General features: G+C 44.6%; 1 protein-coding gene across 1 annotated transcript in view; it reads right to left on the bottom strand.

Annotated features, from left to right (window-relative positions):
- Window positions 1–5,621: 5,621 nt before the first annotated feature.
- LOC104463807 (ATP-binding cassette sub-family A member 1-like) overlaps window positions 5,622–27,288 on the bottom strand; it is a 75,885-nt gene continuing 54,218 nt past the window's right edge. The window contains 31 exon segments of the mRNA XM_010076279.1: window positions 5,622–6,178; window positions 6,378–6,621; window positions 6,804–6,896; window positions 7,023–7,126; window positions 7,895–8,029; window positions 9,287–9,428; window positions 9,857–9,963; window positions 10,416–10,478; window positions 10,659–10,779; window positions 10,915–11,044; window positions 11,652–11,775; window positions 13,015–13,159; window positions 13,248–13,363; window positions 13,888–14,065; window positions 14,974–15,143; window positions 15,566–15,640; window positions 16,349–16,454; window positions 17,044–17,076; window positions 17,485–17,579; window positions 17,733–17,922; window positions 19,121–19,219; window positions 19,638–19,762; window positions 20,207–20,355; window positions 20,696–20,809; window positions 21,727–21,775; window positions 22,676–22,878; window positions 23,419–23,491; window positions 23,938–24,158; window positions 24,679–24,816; window positions 26,225–26,364; window positions 26,891–27,022. Coding sequence (XP_010074581.1) covers window positions 6,038–6,178; window positions 6,378–6,621; window positions 6,804–6,896; window positions 7,023–7,126; window positions 7,895–8,029; window positions 9,287–9,428; window positions 9,857–9,963; window positions 10,416–10,478; window positions 10,659–10,779; window positions 10,915–11,044; window positions 11,652–11,775; window positions 13,015–13,159; window positions 13,248–13,363; window positions 13,888–14,065; window positions 14,974–15,143; window positions 15,566–15,640; window positions 16,349–16,454; window positions 17,044–17,076; window positions 17,485–17,579; window positions 17,733–17,922; window positions 19,121–19,219; window positions 19,638–19,762; window positions 20,207–20,355; window positions 20,696–20,809; window positions 21,727–21,775; window positions 22,676–22,878; window positions 23,419–23,491; window positions 23,938–24,158; window positions 24,679–24,816; window positions 26,225–26,364; window positions 26,891–27,022 — 3,955 coding nt within the window. The 3' untranslated portion in view covers window positions 5,622–6,037.

The raw sequence follows: 27,288 nt of genomic DNA, 5'->3' as shown, positions 1-27,288 counted from the left end.
CCTCTTCTAAAGGATGTAACTGATGGCAAAAAGGACAAGATGGAAGCGCTGTCAGCAGGTGCCATCGCATGGATCATCATGCCTTTGTGAACTGAGTTGTTCTTCAGTTTACAATAAGTGGATGCAGAATGCTGATCACTAGCAATGTGAATCAGCAACATTTTGCACCCTGCTAGCAATTGCTAAACAGAAGTTTATATGGATGTCCCTACATCCCCAGAAAAAAAGAACTCAAGACATATCACTTACAGCTTGAACCACACTTCACCTGTCTTTTACTTTAAGCTCTCCATTCTTAATACTTTTGTGCATAGCTAGATCACCTATCAAGCCTAGTTAAAGTTACCTGGTCTTTTCCAGCATTACAGCTCAGGTATTTAAGTGTTTGTTTATGGTGCTGAAATTGGTTAGCCCTTCTTGTTCAACTGTGTAGTCACACTCACCTGATGCACATGTGCTTACATTCTTGGAAATACTTTTTGTCAGACTGTTAAAAGCCAAATAAATTTGTGTCAAGCATGACTTTTTAATGTTTACAGCTAACGCTCTTATTCTTTTTAAACTGTGAAATGATAAACCACATTCTCCAAGTACAGCATTTTACAGGTCTTGCATTTTGGTCAGCTGTCTTGGTAATAGTTGCTTTAGAGCCAGTAAGCTAGAGTGAATAGCAGCAAGGCAGAGGGCATATGGGCTGAGATGCCAAACTTGGATTTTGTACCATTTTTGGAGCACGCTCTTCTGCAATTTAGAGATAACTAACTGACAGAGCCCTCGGGAGGCTTTTCCACAGGTTAATCACTGACCTGTGACAGGCAAGTTATTTCACTTCTCTACTGAAGTATCTGCACAGTCTGCCTAATGACCATTATTACTTCAATAAAGTGCATCAAGATCTCACAGAAAGTATTAAAAAACACAGCTGTAGACAATTATGTTTATGTCCCAGGTGGGTGGATGGGATCCAGCTGCTGTAGTTAAGGCAGTATATCAGGTCCCAGCTCCTACACCCAAATCTTCATACTCTCCTCCCTCCAACAAAGCCATCTTAAGCATTCTCAGGGTGGAACAAGCACTGCATCAGAGACCACTGTCTTGTATTCTACAAATCAACTTTTTAAGGTAGAAATGGCTAATAAACCATCACTACCAAGTTGATTCAGAGTGTTGCCTTGTGGCAGTTAACTCAAAAGAGGACTATTTTTTTTAATAACAAAAATAGTCTGAAAAATGGGACAAGGAATTAATAGGAGGGTTTTTTTTCTCCATGTGAATGCAAAAATTAAGTTGTTTTATTGTTTACTGGAATAAAAAAATAGGTATACTAAAAACAGTATTTTTTTTTTTTAGTAAAACCTTGTCACCAGCATTGAGAATAAATAATACTTGGGATGTTAGAGGTGTGCTTTATTCCAAAGTTTGTTGTTTTCTGACACGAGATTGATAAATTGAGCACATTACCCAAAGCACCAGCTGGACACTAGATTAAAACAGAAAACCCAGGAAATTTTAATTGGCTTCTTACCTCAGGATGAATTTTCCTGATGTGTGTAACTTCAAGAATTGGCTGGATTCTGGAATTTAATAGGTTGATAGTGGGACTATGGGTAGTAGCAGGCAAAATTCTAACATTAGGGTTTTTTTGAGCAATTGGATGATTATTCTGCTTTCATTTGTAAACCGCTGTTCAAAATCATCCTACTAGTAACGTGAGTGATCTTCCTTTAATTTTATATTAGCTAAGGATTAGCTAAGTTTAGGGTATTTTGGAGTCTTTATACTCAACATATTGCTTTGTCAGTAAAAACAGGTACAGGCTATTTTTAGCAATGAGGAAGAACAATTATATTTGTGACTTGATGTGTGTGTGCAATGGAAATATTCAGAGGCAGGTACCTGACGTGGGATTTAAAACTTTTTTTTTTAACATTTGGTTACGCTCTGCAGCTGGATTTGACAGTTGCACCTGTCCTGTTTTCAGCTAGGACAGAGTTACCTTCTTCATAGCAGCTAGTAAGAGGCTGTTTTGGATTCGTGATGAGAAGAGGGCTGGTAACATACTGATGTTTATAGTTGCTGCCTGGATAGTGAAGGACTTCTCAACTTCTCTGCTGTGCCAGTGTCTGCAGGTGCAGGAGAAGCTGGGAGGGAGCACAGCCCCGGTTACTAGCCTAGGATTCGACCTTGGGGCCCATACTAGCCTAGGATTTGACCTTGGGGCCCATATTGGCCAGTGGTGTATCCCATATCATGCATGTCATGCCCAGTATATAGATAAGGCTCTGTCTGGAAGTTTGCTCTGAGTTGTCTCTCTCTCTTTGTCACCTCTCAGTCTTGGACTCTCAGGCTCTAGGATCCTTTTCCAGGATTATGGTTTCGGGACTCTCCCTACTCTAGGATCATTAGCCAGGAACGGGCTGAGCCTTGGTCACCAGGTGGTGAGCAGTATCACTGTGTATCACTCATTTGTATATTTGTATATAGTACTGTTGTTGTTTTCAATTTCATTGTAGTTTAGTTATTAAGTTATTCTTATCCCAACCCACGAGTCTCTTTTCCCTTTACCCCTTTAATTCTCTCCCCCATCCCTGGGAGGGGAGGAAGGGCGAGCAAGTGGCCATGTGGTTTGTTGATAGCAAAATGCATTAAATCACAACACACCAATCACTTTTTTCAGGACTCGCTGGAGACCTTTTTATTTACTAACTTTAGAAGCTTAAAGTTAACACCTTTCAAATCTTGCACCACCTCACTTACCTGAAAATAATATGTGCCTCATGCTAATTTGTAGAGATACTGGAACTTGCTTATACACTGTGCATCAAAGTTCACAACAGAACAAAACTGGGCAAAACAAGATCTGCTAACAACACTTCTCAAAAGATCAGATGTAAAAATAACACTTTGAAGACCAATGGTGCCACAACAGCTTTATTTTTTACTTAATACAAGGCAATTAGAGTGCCTTTTAATACTTCACATAACAGTTATTAGCAAATACAAATATATATACTTTTTTTTGCTTTTAATGAAAATGTCCATTTCAGGATTTAACTTAGAAATTTCAGTTGTGAAATCTCTCTAGATTTTTGCAAAGTTAACAGATATTCCAGTGCAAAAATAGATCCCATTACAGATAGCATAAAGTGCTTGGAATGAAGGACCAAATATAATTCAGGAGGGAAGGATAAGCACAAAGTGGTGGTTTAACCATGGGGAAAAAACAATTCCTTACTGAAGTACAAAGGTACTCCAAAGAGGGATGCAACATGTCAACAGTAATAAAGATTAAAATAAGTTAACACCTCAGTGCAGTTTCATTATCAAGAGTGGTTCATATACTGTGACTCTAGAGTGATTCTTCCCCCAACACACACTTAGAAGAGTAAATTAGTGGCTGTCTGAACTTAATCCATGACAGATCTTCAGGTGAGAGTTGCATTATGCTGTCTGTTCAGTATAAAAAAGACAGATCAGAGCTGTGAAACAGTTAGGTTAATATCCATGTTTACTGTAGCATTTTTTTCCACAGATAACAGACTCTATGAGCATGATAGTTACAGGGCAATAGGAATCAACAATCTCTTTTGGTGGGCTAAGGAAAGAAGATTATGTTGTAACTGTTGTTTCCTGCTAAATTAATCATTTACATGAGCAGTTACAAAGACCAAACCACAGCCCTCTCCGGACCAAATCTGAATCCTCCTAGAACTTGTTGTAGTTCTCTGCATGCACTACTTCGGTGCACAGCAAAACTTAAGCCCTTCACTTAGATGACTTAATGCTGATTTGTAATAGTTGTTTTAGCAGTGGTAAGCCTTCAATACACACACCTTGTTTCAATACCATAACACACCTGCAGACTCTTATAGAGAAATCATGGCTGTAGCTCAGCTGTTTAGTAATTTTTCTGCACCTGGAAGTCTGTTGTATTAATCACCCTGTAACTCATCCCCATAGGGTGACGATGAAGGGTAATAACAAATCATGTTTTAAGTGAGGTATACCAATCCCCATTACACTCCTTTCTCAATCCCCTTAGCAATGTATTATACAGATAAGAATAAAATAGTATGAAAAAGGCACTTTAGCAGAGCATGTAGTAAGCTCTTACTTTATCCCAAGGCATGATACAGCAGGGACTGGGGACTTGTGCTAAATATTTGACTGTTTGTGTTTTAAAAATGCTGAATTGGTCAGTGTTACCAAGTATACCTGAAATTATATAATCAACCTTATTCAGGCTCATGCCAGCCTCTTCACTGTTTGTGGGGCTGCTGTGAGCATTCACAGAAGAAAATGGTCCATGACTGATTCATGGTGGAGTAGCATCAAGAATTAGTACAGAACCTGTACAGGTATTTAAGGCAGAGGCGTGACATAACAGGAATAGCCCAGGAACTGCACTTGGGTTCAAACCACATTACTGAACCTATTTCTGAATGTAAAAATAACACACAGGGGCCCATAAGTGTATTAATGAAAGCATACTCTCCCATGACCGTTGTACAACGTGAACAAGAATTGGTTCTTCTTGCTATATAATATCCCCTCTAATATTATTCTGGCTTTGTAAAACTTTAAAAATTATTGACTGATGTAACTGCAGCACTACTATTTTGAACTACCTTGTTCTTCAAGGGGATTTTTACTGAAGCAGTTTGCCACATGTATAACAGAGTGTATTCTTCAGTTAGGGATCACCTAATGACTGAAACTACACTGCACAACAAAAGCAGAAACTTACATATTAATCTGATGTCATACCAGTTTCCAAACGGGAAAGTTTTAGGTGAACAACTTGCAGTAATGGCAGACAGCGGCTGATTGCTAGTCTGGAACTTGGTAAGATCATGAATGTAGCTATCACTGAATGGATAGAATGAGAGCATAGTATTGCAGGCATAACAAAGAAATACTGTGGCTACAAAGATCAACTGAAAGCACTTCCAATCCCTAATTATGCTACCTACCTATTAAGAGTCATAAATAATACTGTTAAAAAAAAATCTACATCTCATTTCTAGTTTTACCTGGCAGAGCCAGAAATGGCAACATGCTTGCGCTAAGCAATAACTTCAGATGATGGGTACCTTTCTGATGCAAAGCAAGGGTTAAAGAGCAGATATTATATATCCGAGTGACATCTCATGATTTAGAATTTGCTCTTGGCATTAGCAGCTTGTACAACTACTGAGTTTGCTGCTGTGGTCCAAACCCTAGGTCTGCTTCTCACCCACTTCCTTCTACTAGGTGTTCATGCAGCTCTGCAGTACCTCAGAGGAGCAGGAGAGTACTTAACTACATGAAAACCTAGTCAGAGTAGGTTATCAGTTGTGATGCTGGTGGGACAATCCTGTGCATTTGCAGGGTTCAGTTGTGCATATCACTGCTTACTGATGGAGATGTACGGATATGATGACCTTCTCTTGCCAACCCATCTGCACAGTACTGCTTTGTGGCCCCTGATTTGTCACCAACTGACCTACACCAGTCTCAGAAAAGCAGCCGGTCAGGTAAGTTTTCACAACCTAAGGCTACGACACTGGTGGCTGACTTTTCTTGCCACTGACTGTCTTGGTGCATTCATTGCCAGCAATGGATGTAGCACCAGGAAACTGCCGCTCCTGACATGAACATTCTAAAGACTAAAACATGCATGTCTAAAATACCTATAAATAACCACTGGCCATGATTCCTCAATGAACTATTTTTGCAACCCTAGTAAAAACATACTCTACAGGACAAGACACAGTATGGTTGAAAGCCCACAGCATCTGGTAGGTGCTTTACCACAGCTTCAGAGTTATACTGTAATGAGCTAAGTTCAAGTCTTTTACTTGAGAACAGTACAAGACGACTCCACGAGGCACTGCCCCTGTAAAGGAATTTTGTTTTCATTGCATTGAATTGCATTGCATTGAATGGTTATCAGTAGAGTGTCCAGTTCCTCTTCCTCTAGCTTCTCCTTTGGGAGTATCCTATCCCAGGAAAAGGAAGTTCGTATTCTGCTCATCATTTCTTTGCTAAAATTGGCTCACACACAACTTTCTTTTACCTTCTCATCTTGAAGGAAGGAATTAAGGATTGCAATGTCTACCACAGTCTGGTTTTTGTGCAATGACAGGTCCTTAGTGTGGTCGTCGTCGCTTTGGTCCTTAGCAAAATTTACAAACACCTGCAAGAAAAAAAGGTCATGTCACACATCACCCTGGTTTTCCTTTGGTTCAAGGCATTTACACTCTGGGCTTCCTGAACCAGTCCTGGGGTTCAGTACTCTGCTGAAGTGCCCTTAAAAGATAGGTCCAGTAAATTGGTCGATTTATTTGTACCTCTGCACAAAGAGGTTTTTGTCAGACAGGCTGCTAAAAACTTACTTGGTCAAGTGTGGTCTGAGAAACGGAGTAGTCTTCTATGTGGAGTCTCTTTTTGTTCTGGGAGAGAATACTGAATATTCTGGCCAGGGAAGATGGTGAAGAGGGAAGTTGGTACTGCAGCATATTCCGATGCTTTTCTTTAAGGACACTTCCAGGGAAGGCATGCCCAAAGAACTCCTCAACAGGCTTCATGTCTGGGTTTGCCCCTGCAATTCTCACCACTATGGTGTAACCATCTCCAAACCTGTAAACAAGAGGACCAGCACAGGACTTAAGTGCTTTTGAAACAGAAATGCAGTTTAAAATCCAACAGCAATTCCCATAGCCAGAATAGCAATGGGAACGCTGCCTGAGGAATTAAGTCTGACTGTATCTCCTTAAAAATGCAGACAACTCTGCGGTGTAAGTGAAAAGAAAACAAGCTACCTGTTCTTTAAATGCTGGACACTGCCCAGACACCTGAATCGCCCGTTGACCATTATTGCCATTCGAGTGCACAGGGCTTCACATTCTTCCATGCTGTAGGCAGAAGTAACTTCATTAGCACTGCAAGCAGCAGTGAGGGGCACAGCAACCAAGCAGAGTTTAGCACCCAGCCCTGGTAGATGCAAGACCCAGGGTGTGATAAAATTGGCTGCTACTTGCCTGTGAGATGTGAGCACCACTGATCTTCCTTCTTTGATTACACTCAGAGCACAGTTCCACAAGAAACGACGTGCTTTTGGATCCATCCCTGTTGTTGGCTCATCCTGCAAAATATACGCAAAAAGCAGGTTATGCTGTTACATTCTACTGACAAATACCTCACCTCTGAAATGACCTGTCCATTCTGATCATGCATACTGGAAATAAGCAAGTTTGATTCATTTTTCAAAATGTGAGAATAATTTATGCTCCAAGCTTTAAATTAGCAAACATCTTTTTCACAACTGAGAAGTACTGCTCATTCTGCAATTATAACATGTTGAACTATCCAGTTCTAAAACAATTAGCTTGTTTAAATAGAGCACTAGACTACTTTCTCCTGTACTACGAACTTCAGTAATCCTAAAATTTGTCCTCAATTTTAAAATATTTCAGGATTCTCTATATATTTCCAATCCTAAAATTGAATCACAAAATTCAACTTTCATTGAATTATTAAAAACACAGGACTGATTCTCCTGCACAGTAAGATTTGCTTGTGTCCAGTAGGAAAGCTGTTATTTTTTTGTAGGTATAGAAGTCTCTGCAGCAAAACTAAGGTGGTGAAGATGCTACATAGTTGGCAGTTTGGCATCATGTTTGAGACCCCCACCTCCCCAGTGACTTTTCAGAAAGAAATAGAAGCCTGGAGGCACATTATAGCTTACACCTACATTTAAATAGGGAATCTTTATTTCCACATGCTCTTTGCTCACATTTAAGTGACTAATGATGTATTTAAACATCCATTGGCCGTGAAGTATCTAGTCTTCATTTGAACCTGATTTTTGTTTTCCAAGGAAAATGTTAATGAGCAAAAATTGCAGACTCACCAGGAACACCACAGGTGGCCCTCCAATGAGGGCAATGGCTGTGGAGAGCTTGCGCCTGTTCCCTCCACTGTAATTCCCAGCATATTTTTCTCCATATTTCACAAGGCCCAGTTTCCGAATTGCCCACTCTCCAACCTGCAAGAGACAGCACACCATCTTGAGTGAAGCACAGCAACATCTACACAGTGAGATTTTCGTTATGAACTTTGGCTTTAAAAACATTTTTGAGAGGACCACTCATCCAAGGATCTACTGTGGCACGTATATGTGTTTTAAAAAGCCCTGTTCACCTCTAGATCAGCATATATACAATCCTGCCCCTGGGAGGCCAGAAAATCAAATGGCTGCAGCTTATTGGTGAGTGAGCAAGATTTCAACATCAGCTGAGCCACATTAACCACTGGTGTACAGCTCTTCACAGCACCAGCCTTAGCTAGCTTTCCAGTTGCTGTGGGCTTGCAGCAGGGACATGGTCACTACTGACACACAGCAGTCTCACTGTGGTGCATCTTAGCCCTTCAGACAGATGAGGATTATCTGGTTTGTTATGCAAGAGTATTACTAGGTGCCAATAAGCAGTCATTGTTGCCCTGGGGACTAAAGAGTGTTAGAGGAAAGAGATTCAGCTACTACTCAGATCACACCCAGAACTGGGTCCCTTTCTATGGAAAGATGCTTGTTCAGCATCTCTGAACAAGCTTGCATTTTTCACCCATCACCACTACTCTCAAAGACAGATTCAAACTACCTGGACATACCAGATCTGGCCATATCCAAAGCACCGGGTACTGATGTCACCTTCCTACCTACAGCAGTTCCTGTTCTGCAGCACCCAGGACACACATAGTGAATGAAAATTGCTGTTAACTGAAGGAAACAACACTGAGAAGGTGCTGTATCATAGTGGCAGCTGTCATCAGTTGCATAAAAGACCAGTAGTGTAACCCCATGTCTGAATGCTGAAACAGCAGCACTTTAATGATGCAGTGTGATCAACTGGAAAGATGTAACAGCCAGTGTGAGGCTCATGTTAAGCTGTAGAGTGCTTGCTCCGTGTGACTTGGAAGAATGAACTTGACAGCAGATGAGGTTCTGTGTGATCTGCAGCTCCACAGTCCTTTTAAACTCTTAGAGGAAAGAAGTCATTCAGTGGAGAAGTGTACCCACTATGAGACTGCAGGACCCAAAGTATCTGCCCCTCCATTTAGTACACTTTTCTAGGTAGCCCTGAAAAAACAGCAACTTTGGTTTGGCCTGGAAGGAAAGCGGGGCAGATTTCACAATACATTATCTTCAGCAGCTTCACATCATAGCACTGCATGTGTTGCAGGGAGGGTGCATGCAAGGAGGAACAATTGGTCACTCGGGTGGATCCCATGGTGTTTACTTTACCTTGCAGACTTCTTTCTCTGGAACACCTCTCAGGAGAGCGAAGAACTCCAAGTGCTCTCGCCCTGTCAGCAGTTCATTAACAGCATCGAATTGTGGGCAGTAGCCCATGTTCTGATGGACTTCTCGGATGTTGGACAAGATGCTGTAAAAGAAAAAACCCGCTGTTAGGATTTCACAAGTACATGCTGCTATTCTAGGTGTTAAAAGGAGGAAAGTGAAACAGTGGTTTTGGAATCACTGAACGAAGAAAAACACAGGATCCTAGAAGTCTGTCTTGGCCAAATTCTTTTTTCTCTCCCTGTCCCCTCCCTCTTTTTTAAAATATGACATTTAAACATGAGGGGGCAGGTATTCAGAAGTGACTACCAGACTAAATCAGTTTTCCTAAGCCAATCAAGTACTTTATCAGACTTGGCAAAGGGCTGAAACAGATGCCAGGAGTTGAAAAAGGGAAAAGTGGGGCAGAGTTTAGACTTTCTGGAGGTGGAACAAAGACTGTGAAGGCTGGAGGAGAGAGCAACAAAGGAGCTGCTTTGACACAAAGCAGAGCAAAGATGCATGGTCTTTCACCTGTTTCCTTTGAGGAAAGCTTCTCCTCCTGTCACATCTGTATCACCAGTCAGCATCTTAAACGTGGATGACTTGCCAGCACCATTTACTCCCAGGAGACCAAAGCACTGGGGATACAAAAGAGCAGATAAGCACAGTGTGTTTGAGAACAGGATTCATCTGCATCATTTTCAGCGCTAACAAGATGGGAAGAAGCAAACTTGACCCTCAGGACAGCTGGAGGAAGTCTTCAGTGCATTTTCAGAAAAAACTTCTGGACTTTAAGTATAAAACTTTAGGCTGGGAAAACAAACAAACTGCGGTGTCACCTGGGTGCAATGCCACCACAGCCTATCTGTGAGGGTACCAGAGTTTGGCCTCTGGTTGCAGACACTTACAATTTAGTATCGTCTTCATAGGCAGAGAGACACAGAATCAGAAACTGCTTCAACTACCAGGCAATTTCCTTTGATGTAATTTGAACATCATCTGTTTCTGATCTTACCCTACAGCCTTTTCTGTTTGTTGCTCTTAAATACTGCAGTAATAGCAAAGCAATGAACTTGACAGATAAGGTTACCTCTCCAGGGGGGATTCCAACACAGATTCTATCAACCGCTGGCTTTCGCTTCATTCTGTAAATCTGAAACCAGAAGAAAAAGAATGAGAAGGACAATGTCAAAGAGAACTATAATTAGAGCCCTACATATTCAACCCTCCAAACATGCCTCGGCTTTGACCCCACTATATTCCTCTGAATGAGGCCTCTGGTGAACTGCATGGTTGTGTGCCAACAAGGCTTAGGAATGCAAAACTTTGTCACCTTGGTTAGCTCCTTGATTTCCAAGATGTCACTCTGTCCTCCTCCACTAATTATCCTCTGTCTCTCTCTGGTTACATCCTCATCTTCGTCATTCACAGGAGGCAGCTTGGCATAGACAGGCCTGGAGAGAGCAACATGATAAAGCCTTAGCAGAAGATGTAAATAGTTAATATCAGTTAATATTCTCCCCACCTCACAGGGGACACCAGTGAAAACTTCACCTGCCTGCAGTGGTGAAGTGGAGCAGACAACCTACCTGGGTTTGATAAAGAACCTGTACTGGATGAGCACTGTGATGAGGAAGAAGACAACACCCTCTACTGCCATGGCAAAGAGATTCCTTCCCACCAAGTCCCATGACAGAGGGGACACAAAACGATTTTCTCCTGCCAAAATGAGATGAAGAGCACCGTCATCTTTCCAGAACAACGGGAGTGGGATAACATTTCTTCCTGTAGAGCTCACCAAGTTGGGCATTAGGGCAAACTGGAGAGCAGCCAGTGCGAGAAGGGAAGGGATAGACCTCACAAGGGGCCAGCTGTGGCACTTTTCCTACTGTAGCAAAGTTGGAACTCAGGCCAAGAGAATTCAGTCTGCCAAAGAAGAGCTGACCCACCTTCCCAAAAGGTTAGTGAAGCACAGAAAGACTGTTACTCAGGCCTGGCATCTGCATCCCAGAAAAAAAATATCCAGCTTTCCAGAAGCTCAGCCACTCCTTACACTTGGCCTAATGATCCTTTCCATACAGTTTGGCATTTTTATTTAATGCCCCTAATAACGAACTGTGGGGATCTATCTGCCAGGCCCTCTTCAGTCCTTGTAACAACATAAAGAGGACAGCTTTGGAGACTTTCCAGCTTTAATCAGATCTGTGCTACAAATTGTGCACTTTCAGTTCCTGAGAAGTCAGATAGGCAAATACTGTGTATCCAGAGCAGACTCGTGCTTTCCCTGCTCAGTTCAGGCCACTATTGCTGTGATAATTTCACTTACCAAACCTCTCCAGAGCATCAGCCATGGCCTGGTTTTTCACCATGTCAATGAGTCCCCGCCCCAGGCAGAAGTGGGGGAAGATGAGGAAGACAGACTTCAGGATGTCATTGATGTTGTTCAGCTTCTGTTAAGACAAAATCAAGTCCCAGTGAGCCATTTGAGCAGAAAGCAGCCAGCACCTGTCAAGTGTGACCCATGTTGTGACTGACCCCTCCCTCCCCCAACACTGCAAGCCCACAAAAATTCAAGGTTTAGCAATGTTCTCCCAAGAGCCAGTGCCATGGCTCCTCTGGACAGTTGTCATTGCATCGCTCAAGATGCTATTAATGCAAGCAAACAGCACTGAAGGAGAGATTCCTCCAAACACTCACAATATAAAAGGCAGTGTCTGCAAACTACAACATGCAAAAAGGCTACAAGTTGAGGACACAGGAAAGCTGTGCTTGCACAGTCTGGTTACCTCAGTGGCTGTGGGGAGTCCCTCCCTATCCCATACTGGAGGCTCTAATCCTTTTCCTTTGTTGTCTTCCAGTTGGCTTAGCCCCCATGCTGGACTCACAGCAGTCTGAGGAGAGGTTCCTCTTCTGCCATGCACTTATCTTCAAGCATGTACATGTTTTTACTGAGCTAAAACTGGCCTTGTAACAAAAGGGACCATCAAGGACTGCCTGCTTATGCCCACAGGCAGCAGTACAATTAAGTCCACAGGGTCTTCTCAACCTCCTCCCACAAGGAACTCTTCACACTAGTGTGGGTCACATGGGGCCTGCTAAAATATCTTGCGTTCCATACAGGCATGAGAGGAACTCACACCCTTCCCAGCAGGCATCTGCTATAGGAAAACTGAAGTGAGGTGCTTAAGTTCCCCACACAGTTAGAGAGGTATCTACCACAGAAGGCAAAACTTGGGGCAACTAAACACTTGAGTGCTTGAAATGGCCTGTAGTAGACATAAACTGCCTCTTAGGAAGAACATACAGGAAATTAGATTTGAATATAAAAGGATTTTTTTCTTTTATACTAAGGGTGATTGTGAAGTAGAAGAGGCTGCCCAAAGAGACTGTGGAGCCTCCATCCTTGGAAATTTTCAAAACCTGATGGCCCTGAGCAACATGCTGTAGCTGACCCTGCTCAGATGTTGGACTAGAGAATCCCAGGATGTCCCTTCCTACCTTAACTATTCTGTGAACATTGCTGAAGTGGGCTTTAACCCATTTCCATCAGAACCTGTGTTTAAACTGCTGCAGTAGTTAATGGGCACAGGCCGGGTGCTAGCCCTTCTGGAGAACTGGCTACTAAAGGCACCAACATGGAACTAGATCACAGCAGCACAAGACAGTGAGAAGCTTTTGTCGAAACATACGTTGTTGGTGAAGAGCTCCAGGACAAAGGTGGCCACACTACCATTGATGCCAATGAAGAGGTTCACACTGGTCAGCACAACATATGCTGTGCTGGGGATTTTGAACACAAAGGAGGCTGGATACATGAGAGGGGTGATGGACCACCTGGCAAGAGTAAAGGCAGCAATATCAGGTAAGCACCTTCCAAGCCAAAGAGCCTTCCCAGTCATTGTTCTGATGAGAAATCGCTTACCCATAGAGAAGCAGAAGGAGAGCCAGCACAGGCAAGTTGGAGGAGGATACATAGGACTTCTGCTGGAAGCAGATGAAGATGATGATGACTAGCGTGGCTGGAACAATGTAGTTGCACTGGAAGGTGAAAAATATGGTTTTACATTTGTTTCCAGATGACAGAAAAAAGAAAGGTGTCTTTCTGCTGTGAACCAATGGTTGTCAACGTTCTTCAGTGTTCCCAAAGCTATTTCCAGTGGGAGACCCTTCAGAGCGTCACATGTGGGAACTACAATGTAGTACACGTGAACTTATATTTCTTGGTCCCTCTAGAAGTAGTCAATAGACTCTCACAGGTTCTGGATACCACAGACTGAAAAAACCTGCTTTGAACAGTGCAGAACAAGGGCCTACATAAACAAACATTTTTGGGAAGGTATTTTAAAGTGACACAACAAATGCTGATGATCGAGCTTATGGTTGCCCTCCCATCCTCTGTTCAGTGTTCCTTGTCCCACTGAGAGTAAACCACTCAAGTGGAAAAGTCATAGGCATAGTTGTTATTCACTGAATTAATGTGATCACCACTGCCCCAAACTGCACTCTGCACTGCCCTGCAAACAGAATGGAGGACAAGTTTAGCACAGTCACAAAGCCCTTACCATATCCCAGACAAAGTTGGCCAGCCAGTAGATTACAGGCTTCACGCCACTGATGAACTGCAAGTGTTTAGCCTTACTGACACGTTCCTGGATAAGGAAGACCACAAAGCTGGCAGGAACAAAGGACATAGCAAAGATCACACAGATGGAGACTAGGACATCCACGGAGGTGGTCATCCTGGGCAAAAAAAGAAAGCAAAGTGTTTGTATGCTGGTGCCGGCTCCTTCGAGATGACATTAGGCAGCTCATGAATGGCAGTGTAGAAACCATTTCTCCTTATGCTGTCCTTCTTTTGCTGGATAAAGGTTGACCACATCAGGCTGTCTTAACTTGCACAGTTTTTCTCCAGGCATATAACAAAGGGAACACACACAGCCTGTTGGCATCTCAAGGACAGCACCACAACCTGGAGATTGGCTGGTAACTTCGACATAATAAACTGCTTTCTGCCTTGCTTATCACCACTAGTTTGTTTCCCACTTGATGCATTTCTTGGGGTTGTTGGAGGTTTGTCTTTTTGTTGTTTTAAAGTTCAGAGGTATCTGACTGTCATCTGCCACTGCTCTAAGAACTGAAGGATGTATCTGCAGACAGCTTATGAGTCCTGACTCTGGCTGTGGTAGTAGTGGACTAGTCAATGTCTCAATGGTAAGCCCTCTGCATTACTGTGTGCCCCCCAGGTTGAGACAGTGGGCAGAACTGAACAGGATCCATCAATGGTTCCTAGTCACATGGTAGCACCTTCGGACAAAAGAATGACTATATTCACAGTGAGCCGCCTTTCTCAATATGAGAGGAATTTCCCAAGTGGCAGAAGGTCTGAAGATCACACTGATTCTTATAAACTGCAGCTTCCAGGGACTCAGAGACACAGAAAGCTTACACAGCAGTGCTGTTCAACAGCAAGTGCTCAACAACACGTTGCCACCTGCCCAGACCACAGAAAACAGGCCCAACACGTTAGAGCCTAAAGGCTAGAGGCCACCGAGTGCCCACCAGTGAGGCTAACAACATCCCATATTGCTTGTTTCCAGTAATCAGCAGCTGATGAGCCCAAACCCATCTGTATTCACATTGGGACTTACAGGGCCACTTCAGAGAGCTGTTGCTTGGTGAGGTTGAGTGGGTGATTGAAAGCAGTGATCCCGTAAGCACTAGGATTTTTGCCCTGCTGCAGGTTGGCCCGAAGGATGCCATTATTGATCACATTCAGGAAGGAGGCGATGGCATGCCAGCCCTTGTTGTTGAACCACACCTGCAAGAGATCACATCAGCATCAGAAAGGCACCAGGTACATAAGCTACTCAACCGGCTCCTGAGCCCTGCAGAACATCTCTTTCTCTATTGAGGGCATGTAATTTCTTTCCACATCCTTCTAGCTAGTTTGCTCAGGGACAGAACATACAGTTTGATCAATAACCACAAGAGGCTGCTGGAAGCTAGCACTGATCCAGCACTGAACTCCTTCTGTGTCTTAGGCCTATACTCCAAGGGAGAAAGAGATTTTGGGGAAACCCACACAAAAATACAAGCTGCATTTGCTCCACTAGCAAATACAGAGAGCTCTGGTCTTCACAGTTGTCCAAGGCAAACTGCTGGGACTTTGTTAACTGAAAATAACTCCAGGTTACCAGAGCTTCAAATAGCAGGCACAGCAGTGAGGATTGGTTAATTTACCTTCACGTTGTTCTTTGTATCCAGGCCTTTCATGAAACTTGACAGGCTGTTGAAAAACCGATCTCCAGAACTTCCCTGCAAACAGCGATGAGACAGTTACTTCCTCTCTGAGAGTACCTTTATTCATGTCCTGCAGTCTAGCGGGGCTCACACCGTTTTTCACAGCTCTGACAGTTTTCTTTCCATTCTGCAGCCTGTATCTGCCAAGCCAGAGGTTGGCAAGAAGGCTGAGAAACTGCAGCTTTCCTCCCCACTTTCCTTTCTGCAGTCCCGCTAGTAAGAGATGTCAGTCTTAGGCCTTCTTTCTTCCCCAGCAATAAGTACTCACTAGGGTTGTAGGGAGCCTTCCGAGACATTGCAGCCCACTAGCAGTCTCAGAAGAAAGCAGTGGCCAAATTACCTTTTGAACCAAGGCAGACTCAGCACAGGATGGCTCAACTGACATTTTGAAGGACAGCAACCACTTGTTAATTCTCCGAGACAGCCTGCCCTGTCCTGACACAAAACACTCAGAGGTGTCTGAAATCCCCACTGGATTGCAACTGGTGTTTGGCAGAACCCACATCAGCAATGTGGGTTGCGTAAGCCTCAGCTGAGTGTGTCCCCAAGCCTTCTGCTGCTCCAGACACCAGCCTGGGAGACCCCAGCTAAGGAGCAATGGGGAGAAGCCACTTGATACTGTTAATATACAATTGTTCCTGATTTTAGGGCTTTCAAGTCATCTCCTAAGTAACAGGACTCTGACATCGGTGCATCTTGGATTTATGGGGGACAGCTGCTCACCTGTGCTAGCTCCAAGATTTTCTTCACCTGTTTAATGGCATCAGTGACTTCATGGCTTGGAGGAAGCATGAGGGAACTGCTGGCTCCCAAGGAAAAGCCACCATACCTGAAAGTTCAGATGGAAAGGGATGCTAAGACATGGCTACTCACTGACCTCCAGAAAATGCCACTCCTCCTCCCTTCCCCAGGTGCCTCCTCTTCCTGCACTACATTCAAGCCAAGTGTCTCCATTCCTACATGAAAGGATGCCTTTGATCATCCTACACTACTCCTTTGATCATCCTACACTACTGCTTAGCCATGATGTCTTCTATTCCTTATTTCTGGGGTTAAACACCCACACCTCAGTGTGCTGCTCCATTCAATTAATGCAGCTATCCGCTGCTACCCGTGCAGGCAAAGCAGGACATCTCCCTGCCTCCTTTGCTTGGAAGAATAGCATTTCCCAGGATGGAGTATCAGTAAGCTAGTCCTGCAAATCTTTTCAAGCCACTACTGCACTCCGCATAAGGCAGGCATGCTTTCCAGTGATGTGCTCTGGGGTTGTCCCAGTTTATGCTTAAACATGCTCACTCAATATCCAGCAGTTAAGAGTCACATAAAACAAACTGCAAAGCACGGTGGGTCTGTCCTGCTTAATGCAGTGCTCAAAAGTTAGTGGACACATACAACGTAGAGAAAAGGCAGTAACTCACCTGAACTCATTCACCCAGATCTTATTTTTTAAGCTGTAGAGACAGAAAAGAAAGCCAATTTATAATACATGAAACAAGAGGAGAGACAGACCTACCAGTGCTGCAGCCACATAGCCAGGAAAAAGAGTGCAATAGCCTCTCACATCTGGCATATGTCCCACCACTCCTCTTTCACGTAATCCCTAGGGTTGGTGCCCAGACTTTCCCCACACTCTGCCTGCAATGCACAGGATACCCCCCTCAGAGCTGCCACAGCATCACTAATAAAGCAGAACCACCACCTGAGCTGTGGATCAGGAGAGTCAGGGGAGCTGAGTGGGTCTGGCCCACTGCTGAAGAGTTTGGGTTGCTCAGGCCTATCTGCCTGATCTGTGCAGCATCCTTCATACAGCAAGCAGCACTTAGTGGGGAGGGAAGGGAGAAAGTGCGTTCAACAGCTACCTTTTCCCAATGATCTGCGCGTAGGTCTTCACCAGGTAGTCTGATATATTGCGGCCTGTCAGATTCTGGAGGATGTCAGCAGTGTCTTGTTCACGCTGGTGTCACCAGGGGAAACAGATAAATGCTCATCAGAAAATGCAGATGCTGAGTCAAACAAACTGTGTGCAGTGCTGCACACAAGAATCACTCCCAGCTGCTCTGCTCTCTAAGAGCATCCCTCACCACAGCACCACTTAGCTCCTTCCTACCTGTGGGGGTGGCAGCCCGCCTGCACCAGGGGGGCACACAGGCAGCATCTTCTTAATCTTCTCATTGCTGCACTCACAAGATGGGGAAGGGTTCTCCATGCTCCAGTTGCCTTTCAAGAAGATGTCCAGGACCGAGTCTGGGACTGAAGCAGTGGTCCATTCCCTCTGCCCCGTGGTACAAGGAGTGTCTCTGTGTCAGGAAAGAGGCAAGACAAATGCAGTTTCTAAAACAACTATGATGGCCTTTGGTTACAAGCCATTCAAAAACAGACACTACAGTCCCCAGAAGAGGCAGGCTGTTTTTCAAAGGAGCCTAATCTCACTGAGGCAAAAAGTGTAGAGCAACAGACTGGGCTCTGGAGCTTCCGACAGATCCCAGTGCTAAAGAGACTGAGGTTGGCCAATACTGTGTTGTGCTGGGCACTCCCCTCTTCTCATTTGCTCTGCAGCACGAGGGCTTCATTTCAGTCAGTTCCAGCACATACAGTGTCCAGAGTTCAAGTTGCATCTGCATGATGCTCTTAGTCGTATGATTTAGTTCTAGGTAGTCCTGCAAGGAGCAGGAAGTTGGACTCCATGATCCTTATAGGTCTCTTCCAACTCGAGATACTCGATTCTAAGATCGTGGCAGTCATTTCTTGGATGACATTTCTGCCTTTGGTGCACCAGAAATACTGCTCTTCCCCAAGACGGCATCAGTGAGCAGCCTCCTCCCTGTGCCCCATGGGTGGAGTAACCCAGCTCCAGTGTCTGTGTTGCAGGATACAGCTTACTTTCCACCACAGGCCAACACTTAGGGTCCCTTGCCCCCTTCCTCATCATCCTGTGAACATGAGCTGCCATTCTTCTAGGTTAGAGACACACTGTCGTGGACTCTGTATAGCCCTTCTGCACTCATGGCCTGGATCTTCAGTGATTTGCCCAAGGCCGTGCAGCAAGTCAGTGGCAGACCTAGGCAACAGCACCAAGGCTGTCTGGCTCTCCACTTTCTGCTGGTATTTGTGGGGGTGCTAACCTAGATTTCTAGTGCAGCTAGAAACAGAGGATTATAGGATGGGAACAGCTACATTCAACAACATGCAGCGACATAACTAGGTCCTTTTCCATGTTCAAACAGGACCAAACAGTAATTGGAGGGAGAAACTACTGTCTCCCTTCCATCTCTGTCAGTAACGACTTGCACTCAAACCTCACTCCCTCACCATACTGAGGGCCAGTAACTTTCTAAAAAGTCCTGAGAAGAAAAATTGAATGTAACTGCAACTCTTTTGCCTTAAATGCTGGCAGCTCTGGCTACACATGACTATCCTTCCCTAATGCTGGCTAAATCTACCGGGTGACCAGAAGCTGGCGCTAGGCTTCCTCTTCCCAGTCAGACTTCAACTTACGGGATGGAGTGTCCCTGCATACAGCGCGTCCCAAAACCAGGCTTGTTGAGAAGGGCGTCCAAAAGCCTCTGAGTGCCTGCATCTTCTGGAGCATCATTGCTACGAGTACAGAAGATAAATACTATCAGGTCAGTGGGATAACAGGCACACAGCAAAAGCAGCAGTAGAGCAAGGCTGCACAGTGAAAGAGCTCAGGAAAAGGATAAGAGTGGAAGTTTCCCTTTGAAGAATGCTCAGCCTAGGAGCACGCTCAGCCTAGGAGCATGCACGCACTCCTGGACTTTGTGCATAGTATTACTAGAGTCATAGAGCTATTCAGAAACAGATATGGCCTTGCCAGTAGGCAGAGCTGGCATTTAAAGGTCTAAAAAGAAAATACCATGACTCTCTTAAAATGGGCTTCTGAGCTAAGCAGAGGAAAAGTTGAACAACCTGGTAAGGAACTCAGTAACTCAAGTTTGCAGAGAAGAACAGAACTGTGGGATTTAGCACCATTTCCAGGCCACATGAAGCATACCTAACAAAGGTGTACTGTTCATCATACATCCAGGGCTGTAATTCCAGGCTGGGATACTTCCCAAAGGGAGGAACAATGAGGCTGAACATGAGAGCAATACACACAAAGACAGCTGGCAGCACAACCTGAAATTACAAGGAAAAGAGCAAGCCCTTTTTAAAGTGAATGTTCTCAGAGGCATTAGGAGCTACATGTGAGTCACTTAATGGATCAAAACTTTTTCAAAGTTTCCCAGGAAGGTCTTTGCTATTTATACCAAAGCATTGCTAGACACCAATGAAAATCCTACCCTGGCATCCAACGAGGATGCAGAGGATTCAGCCTCCAAATGTGTCTCTTAAGGCCAAATTGGGATTTGAACCTCAGATGTAACCTCGCTATGCAAGAATACTGTAACCACTTAATTATCATGTAACTGTTTTCACTTGCACAGGCCCCCTTTTAATCAAATGTGCACTTTTGGTCATCTGCATTTCCTTGAGGTCTCCTGCATACTTTCAGCTCTGAATACAATGCATGGTCCAGAGCTGCCCCTGCTGAGGGACCCTGCACATCTTGGGTGCTCTCACCTGAGCGAAGAACCCCTTCCGGCTTCTCTTGGCAATAAGCAGCCTCTTCCACAACAGAGCCATGAACTGCTGCTGGGTGAGCTTCCAGCCCTTCATCTGGTAAGAGCCTTTCCCATCCATGCCACTGAGAAGGTCTGTCTCTCTAGATTCTGCTAGCAAGAAGAAATTACTCTCATTCAAAAGCTCACAGAGATGTTCTCTGGCCACTTCTGTGCTGAAGACACAGTGCAACAGCTGGAACAGCTTCTCTCACTCACCGAAAAAAAAAGAGTGGCGCGCAGAGAGAACAACAGAAATTCATACGAATGCATTTTCACCCTTAACCCTCTGAGCCTTGATGGGAGGATTCAGCAGACTGTGGATACTGCACTGCCCACTTAAGGCAAATAAACCACCACTGCTTTAGGAGTCTCAGCCTTATGATCTGCAATATTTGTAACACAAAAGAGTGTCCACAAGAAGAAAAGAAGATTGATCCCCGAACAATACCTGGATCTATGTCTGAATCATTAGGATCAAATGCATCATCTTCTGTAAATGGACGAAGGCAGCTCTGTCTATCTCCAAACACGCGCCTGTTCCTTCTGGCTGGCAACGTCCCATCTGAAAATAATGCAGTTACAATTAGCTAAACTGCTTCAGTTATTTTCCAATTAGCCCCAGAAAAACTAAAGCAACAATATTTTCATTTTACATGTCTTCCATTCACAAAATGAGGACCTGATCTGGAGCAACTCCAGTGCACGTAAAAGTAAAACTAAGACTGTCACTCTGCAAGTTTCACACGTTTTGTGCACTGTCCTAGAAGCTTCTTCCAGTGCACTGGACACTTTTTTTGTTTTCATTTAGCCATGGAAACTGCAGGATGCCCTCACTGTAAGAAAATTCTCACTTAATATGCATATGACTCCTAGTGCAATTTGCTAGCACTAGTTTATCAGGAAATCCCGGCCTGAACACTTCGTGCAGTGAGATGCTCTCAGAAAGAGAAAGTTATTTGGTCCCTACTGCGGTCTTACCCTGGCAGGAGTTTTTCCTGCTCCTCAGAGTAGACAATACTGTCAGTCAAATAATTCACAATACACTCAAACACTAGAGACTCTCCACTACTACAAAATAAACATGCTACCGCTGAGTCAACAGAAGGTAACAGTATATAACAGCACACATTAAGTATACTAAGAGCAGCTATTTTACATCTTCAAAAATACCAGCACAGCAGAGTTACTGTTCATTCCAAAACAGGGCCTGTCACGCCTTGGCATGTGTCACTGTACAGCCTGATATGCTGCCATACACAAAGGTCACCGACCTGCCCAAGGCTGGTGAGACCAGGAATGCTCCTCATTTGAGACACCCACTAGACCCTTTATTCCCCTGGGAACTAAGCCCTGTGCCGAGATTTTACTGCTGAAATATTTAGGCTTGGTCAGCCTTGTGCTTAAACAGCACAAATACCATACAAATGGGTACCTCCCTGTGAAGTCTCCTTCAACACCACAGGAGACAACTACACCCACCTGAGGTTTCTGCATCCACACCGCTATCATCAGCCACCTTCAGGAAGATCTGAAAACCAATGACAAGTGTAAGTCACAGTTAGAAGGGAAGCGTGTTGTGGTTTTGTGTGGTGGGTTTGTTTGGTAGCAAGGGAGATGCTATAGTGATGGCTCCTGGGAGAAACTGCTAGAAGTTTCCCCAGCTCCAAGCTGGACCCACCTCTGGCCAAGGTTGAGCCATCCAGCACCTCTGCAAATAACATATTTAAGAGGGTGCACAGCGCATGGAGTCCTGGGCAGGGCCTGGCCCAGCCAGTCCGTCCATCCAGCTGCCTGCCTCCCAACCTTCAGCAGCCCAAGCCTGGGGAGCCCTCCCCTGAGGAGGAAGGAGTGGCAGAGACAGCCCGTGAGGGACCAACAACAGCCCCCATTCCCTGCCCGCTGTGCTGCCAGCGGGGAGAAGGTAGAGAAATCGGGAACAAAGCCTTTGGGCCTGGGAAGAAGGGAGCGGTGGGGGAGAGGTACCTTTTTAAGATGTAGTTCTCTCTCTCATTGTCTTGCTCCATGTTTGATTGTTAACAGATTAAATTGTTTTTTTTGTTTCCCCAAGTTGAGTCTGTTCCTTGCTCGTGATCATAAGCGGTGAGTGAACCCTCCCTGTCCTTGCCTCAGCCCATGAGGGTTTTAGCAAGAGGCTACCATGGTGCTTAGTTTGCAGGGTGGTCTTAAACCACGACAGAGCAATATTGCAGGGACGTCTTCAGGAGATGCCATGAGAGAGCACAAGACTGACAGATGCAGCATGAAAACAGAGGACACAGGGTTTAATCCCCTGCATGATGGGGATATGGACTTTGTGGCTTCAAGAAACAAATGCTTACGGGAAGAGACAAGACTCCATCTCATTCTTATTTCTGCCATGATTCATTTTGCCTAGCTTAAGTCAAAGGAGAATCTTCAGCTCACTCACCTCCTCCAAGGTGGTTTCAGAGATGCCGTAGCTGGAAATGCCAAGGTCAGAGAGACGGTCATCAATTTCATGGAACAGCTCCACAAAAGCCCCCTCTTTAGCAGCCTTGTATGGCAAGACATAGGTTAATTCATGGCCGATGTCCTCCACCAGCTTGGCCTCAGGAACATGTTTTGTAATGAGATTTGAAATTGCAGAGACATCTAGAAGAACCAAAAGGAAAAGATGGTGTTCATCTTGTTACTGCTCATTATGTGGAAAGAACAGCTCAGTCTGAAAAACCTTGCCAGAAGGAAAGGAAGGAAAATGGGACATCTCTGAAAAGCAGCTCACTTCCATGGAAAGTCTGGTTTCTTTTTACATTTAACACAAACTTGGACAAAAACCTGGACCCAAGTCTGGCTATTCTCTTAATTTGCAGAATTTGGGAGAGCTTTTATGTGCTACTGGCAGCCCTGCAAGTCATTCATGTACAATTCACCAGTAAACATTACCATATTGCTAACAGGCCTAACAACAACAATCTTTGGTTATTAAATATCAGGACAGCTTGAACTCAAAATGGCTCACTAAAGAAAAATGCTCCAATATTTATGGATTTAAAAAATACCATCTCTGTGAATTTAATAATTGTCCCAAGCCTGTAGTTACACAAGGGCACAAGGCTAAGGCCGTTGTCCAAGGTCAATGATAAAGCAATGTCAGCACTAGGACTGAATTTTACATTCTTTTTCAAGCCTCACCTATTGTCAGTGTGTCACTTTCATGGTCACTGCCAAGGCCAGCATCAGAGCTGCTCTGGGAGACACTGTCATCCTGGTCACAAAAGAGAAGACAACCATTGCTGTTTAATCAAAAATGAGACCACCAGATGCTACACTCCAAGTAACTCCAACCAGATGCTGCAACATGCTGGGTGTTCCACAGAGTCAGAAAGTAATCGTGACATACCACTGGAAAGGGCTGAAATACAAGAGATCACATTTATAGAAGTGAGTGTTACAAAAGTGTGCACTTCATCTGTTCTGTATCTCTCCCATCAGCTTTGGACCACCACCATTGAGAGAAGCTACAGCTGAGATGTACATCCCATGCAACAGTTTGATCTGACATAGTACCTATAAAAGCAAGTAACACTTCTTTTAAAGAATGAGAGATTTCTCCTTGAGACATTCTACCATGTACAATCTTAGCTGCTGCTTCCCATAAGCCTAAAATTTCATGAAGGAAGAATTAATATGAGCAGGAAGGGCCAGCGGTACCTTTTTCAGATAGGACACCGTGCTGCTGCTGTTCCGGCAGGAACTCAGAGAGGAATCCACATCCTTCTTGACGAGGGTCAAATAATAGCCTGTTCCCAGCTGGTTCTTCAGGAAAAGAGAAGAGCCAACACAACAGAGCTTGCCATGAGAAATGATGGCAATCCGGTCCCCCAGAATGTCTGCCTCATCCATGTGGTGCGTGGAGAGAATGATAGTGCGACCTGGTAGAAAGCAAGGAGAGACACTGCTAGTCAATCACATCCATGTTTCCAAGCCAAAGCCCGATCATCTGGATTTTGCCATGAAGTTGGATAGGAGATTGATGCCACAAGTCAGGCTCCTTGGAACAAGGCTAGCAGTATGGAAAAGGTTCACCACTGCTGTCACATGTTTATTCTCCTCACTGTCTGCAGGCCCTTGTCATGCTCAAAGGCAGGTTAATTTCATGCCAGGAAAGTTGGCTGCACAGAGCAGAACAGGACACTGCTGCACACCAAGGGTGAATTTCTGACTTTAACTGCCCTCATAACTTTGTTCATGAGCTCTGACATGAACAGGATGAGAAAGAAGGACAGATGATAAATCAGAACATCCTTGTCCTGCATGCTCTTTGCTCCTTTCTCAGTGTAGGCAACAGATTTGCAAAGTAACATTGCTATTTTGGGAACAGTCACGAATCAGATTGATTTTCTGTTGCTTTCCATGACACATTCATTAGGAATACAGAAAAAGACCACATACCTTGCCGATATTTCAGGAGCAATTCCCATATTCCTCTGCGAGAGTAAGGATCCACCCCAGCTGTAGGTTCATCCAGAATGACAACCTTGGAGCCACCAACAAAGGCTAAGGCAACTGAGAGCTTCCTCTGCATGCCACCTGACAGGCACAAGGAGACTATTCAGTCTGATGCAGACATGAGGGGAACAGCAACAGCTGCAGCACCGTGGATAATGAGCTCTCCAAGAGAATGCAGAATTGCACACTGGGAAGACCAAGCACTGCTACTGTTTCAGGCCTTCAGGGCTCCATCACCTTCAGGACAGGGGATAAGTCCTCTGGATAGTCTTCCCTCAGTGGAGTCCAACTATCTTCCTACTGCAGGAAACGACACCTCGCAAGCCCTTCCATAAGTGAATCATACTATCTCAACATCAGCAGTAGCAAGTCACCAGCTTGAAGACCTTATCTCCCTTATAAGGAAAGGCTGAGGGAGCAGGGTCTCTTTAGCTTATAAAAGAGGAGACTGAGGGGTGACCTAATCAATGTTTATAAATATGTAAAGGGTGAGTGTCAGGAGGATGGAGCCAGGCACTGTGACATCCAGTGATAGGAAAAGGGGCAATGGGTTCAAGCTGGAACATAAGAGGATCCACTTGAATATGAGAAAAAAAACTTCTTTACAGTGAGGGTGACAGAGCACTGGAACAGGCTGCCCAGAGAGTGTGTGGAGTCTCCTTCTCTGGAGACATTCAAAGCCCGCCTGGATGCATTCCTGTGTGATCTGATCTAGGTGTTCCTGCTCCAGCAGGGGGATTGGACTAGATGATCTTTCGAGGTCCCTTACAATCTCTAGCATTCTGTGATTCAGTGATTCTGTGACCTAACTCTATCTGAGCATCTGGTGCACAGGTTTCCAGATCCTGAGCTGCAGAAATAGGTCCCCAAGAGACACCCTTCCCATGAAGTGTGCCAGAGGCAGCACTCTTCAACTTGTGGCCATCTGCTCTCTCTTGCCAAGCTCAAGTGCTCAGTCTGTGCTGGTAGTTGAGTGAGAAACAAAGGAGTCCTTCAACTATCTAGTACAGACTGATACAGGAATCCTACTATTCCTGAACAGAGGGGAAGGACATTCCAGGATGCCAACTGAAGAAGCAGAGGTCACCACAAGAATGCATGTGCGGTTCACAAAGAGCAAGGTACTTGAAGATTATGGTCTGAGCCACTCCCACCTCAACCCATAAAACCCAAACAGATTAGTAAGCATGCAGAGAACACTTATCACATGTAGCTGGACCATGTAATAACAGAAACAAGTTCAAAATACTCAGAGAAACTGAGTGACTTGTTATGGCCATTAGATAGCATAAGACAGTAGAAGACTTAACTTTACTAAGATATACTGATTAGGTACTTAAGAAAATCATTTATTAAGTGCTTAATTGTATGGTAGTCTATTGGAATTGGAAGATCCAGCCAAGGTCCATGATGCAGCCTCTGTGAAATGCAAGAGAGTCTTTCCAGGGCTGAGGAAGCAGCTGAGAAACACAAAAGCAGCTGAACCTACCAGAGAGTTTGCTTGTCCTAGCTTTCAGTTTGTGAGGCAAACCGACATCCATTGCCATCTGCTCCATCTCCTCTTTCACCTTCTTCTCTGGCAGCCCTTTGAGCCGAGCATAGAACCAGATGTGCTCCTCCACAGTAAGCCTAGGGAACAAGGCCAGGCTCACGCCACAGCCGAAAGCACCACCCTGGGATTCATCCCTTGGATTAGCATTACAGCAGGAACGTTTGTTTGCTCAGGAAAACAGCTTCCAAGGCCAAGGTTTCAGGAAGGACCTACAGACTGGGTATTCTCAGCTTGGGCCTGATTTCAGGGTGTGGCTATTCAGCACTGATGTAAATAATCTTCCTTTAAGGGTGCTTGATAGAATACCCCAACAACCCAAATCACTAGGCACTGGGGAAACATTTGGCCTAGTTAAGTTTAATGGACATTTCTTTAAAGAGAGATGAAAGATGAAAGTGTAGGCTCTTGCTGATAATTCACAGGCACGTACAAATGTGCTAATAAACAGAATGTCCTTGTATCAATCTCACATCACCTCACTCTCTCACACCATGCACACAGACAAAGATAGAACTGTCTCAGCTGAAAGCACACTACTGTCTCCTAAAGAACCCAAATTTCTATTGCATAACACCAGCCCTGCATCTCACAGATGCTACTCACAAGTCAAACAGCACATTGTGTTGTGGACAGACACCCAGGTTCTGCCTGATGGCGCTGAGCTCACAGCGAATATCTTTGCCCAGGATGAAGGCCGTACCCGAGGTTGGGGGGAACAAGCCAGTCAAGATGGACCTGAAGGACAAATGCAATGGATAAATAGGTGTCACCACTAGGAAATGACTGCTGCGTAAGCCAGGATGAATGAATGAAAAGTGGGTGAAAGCCCTGGAGAACTCCCACATTAGGAAAGTAGTCTGAGAAACATCTCACTAACAGACCAAAAAAAAATCAGCTCCAATGGTTTTAACAGTGATCAAAGTGCACCCACATGACTCCGCCTGAAGGACACATTTTCTCCTCTAAAATATTCTCATCCTTTCAGTCCCAACTCATTTCCT

Source organism: Pterocles gutturalis, unplaced genomic scaffold (genome assembly GCF_000699245.1).
Source record: "Pterocles gutturalis isolate BGI_N339 unplaced genomic scaffold, ASM69924v1 scaffold20788, whole genome shotgun sequence".
Taxonomy (NCBI): domain Eukaryota; kingdom Metazoa; phylum Chordata; class Aves; order Pterocliformes; family Pteroclidae; genus Pterocles; species Pterocles gutturalis.
Note: the sequence above shows the minus strand (reverse complement) of the source record. Positions and strands in the feature narration are given on the sequence as shown.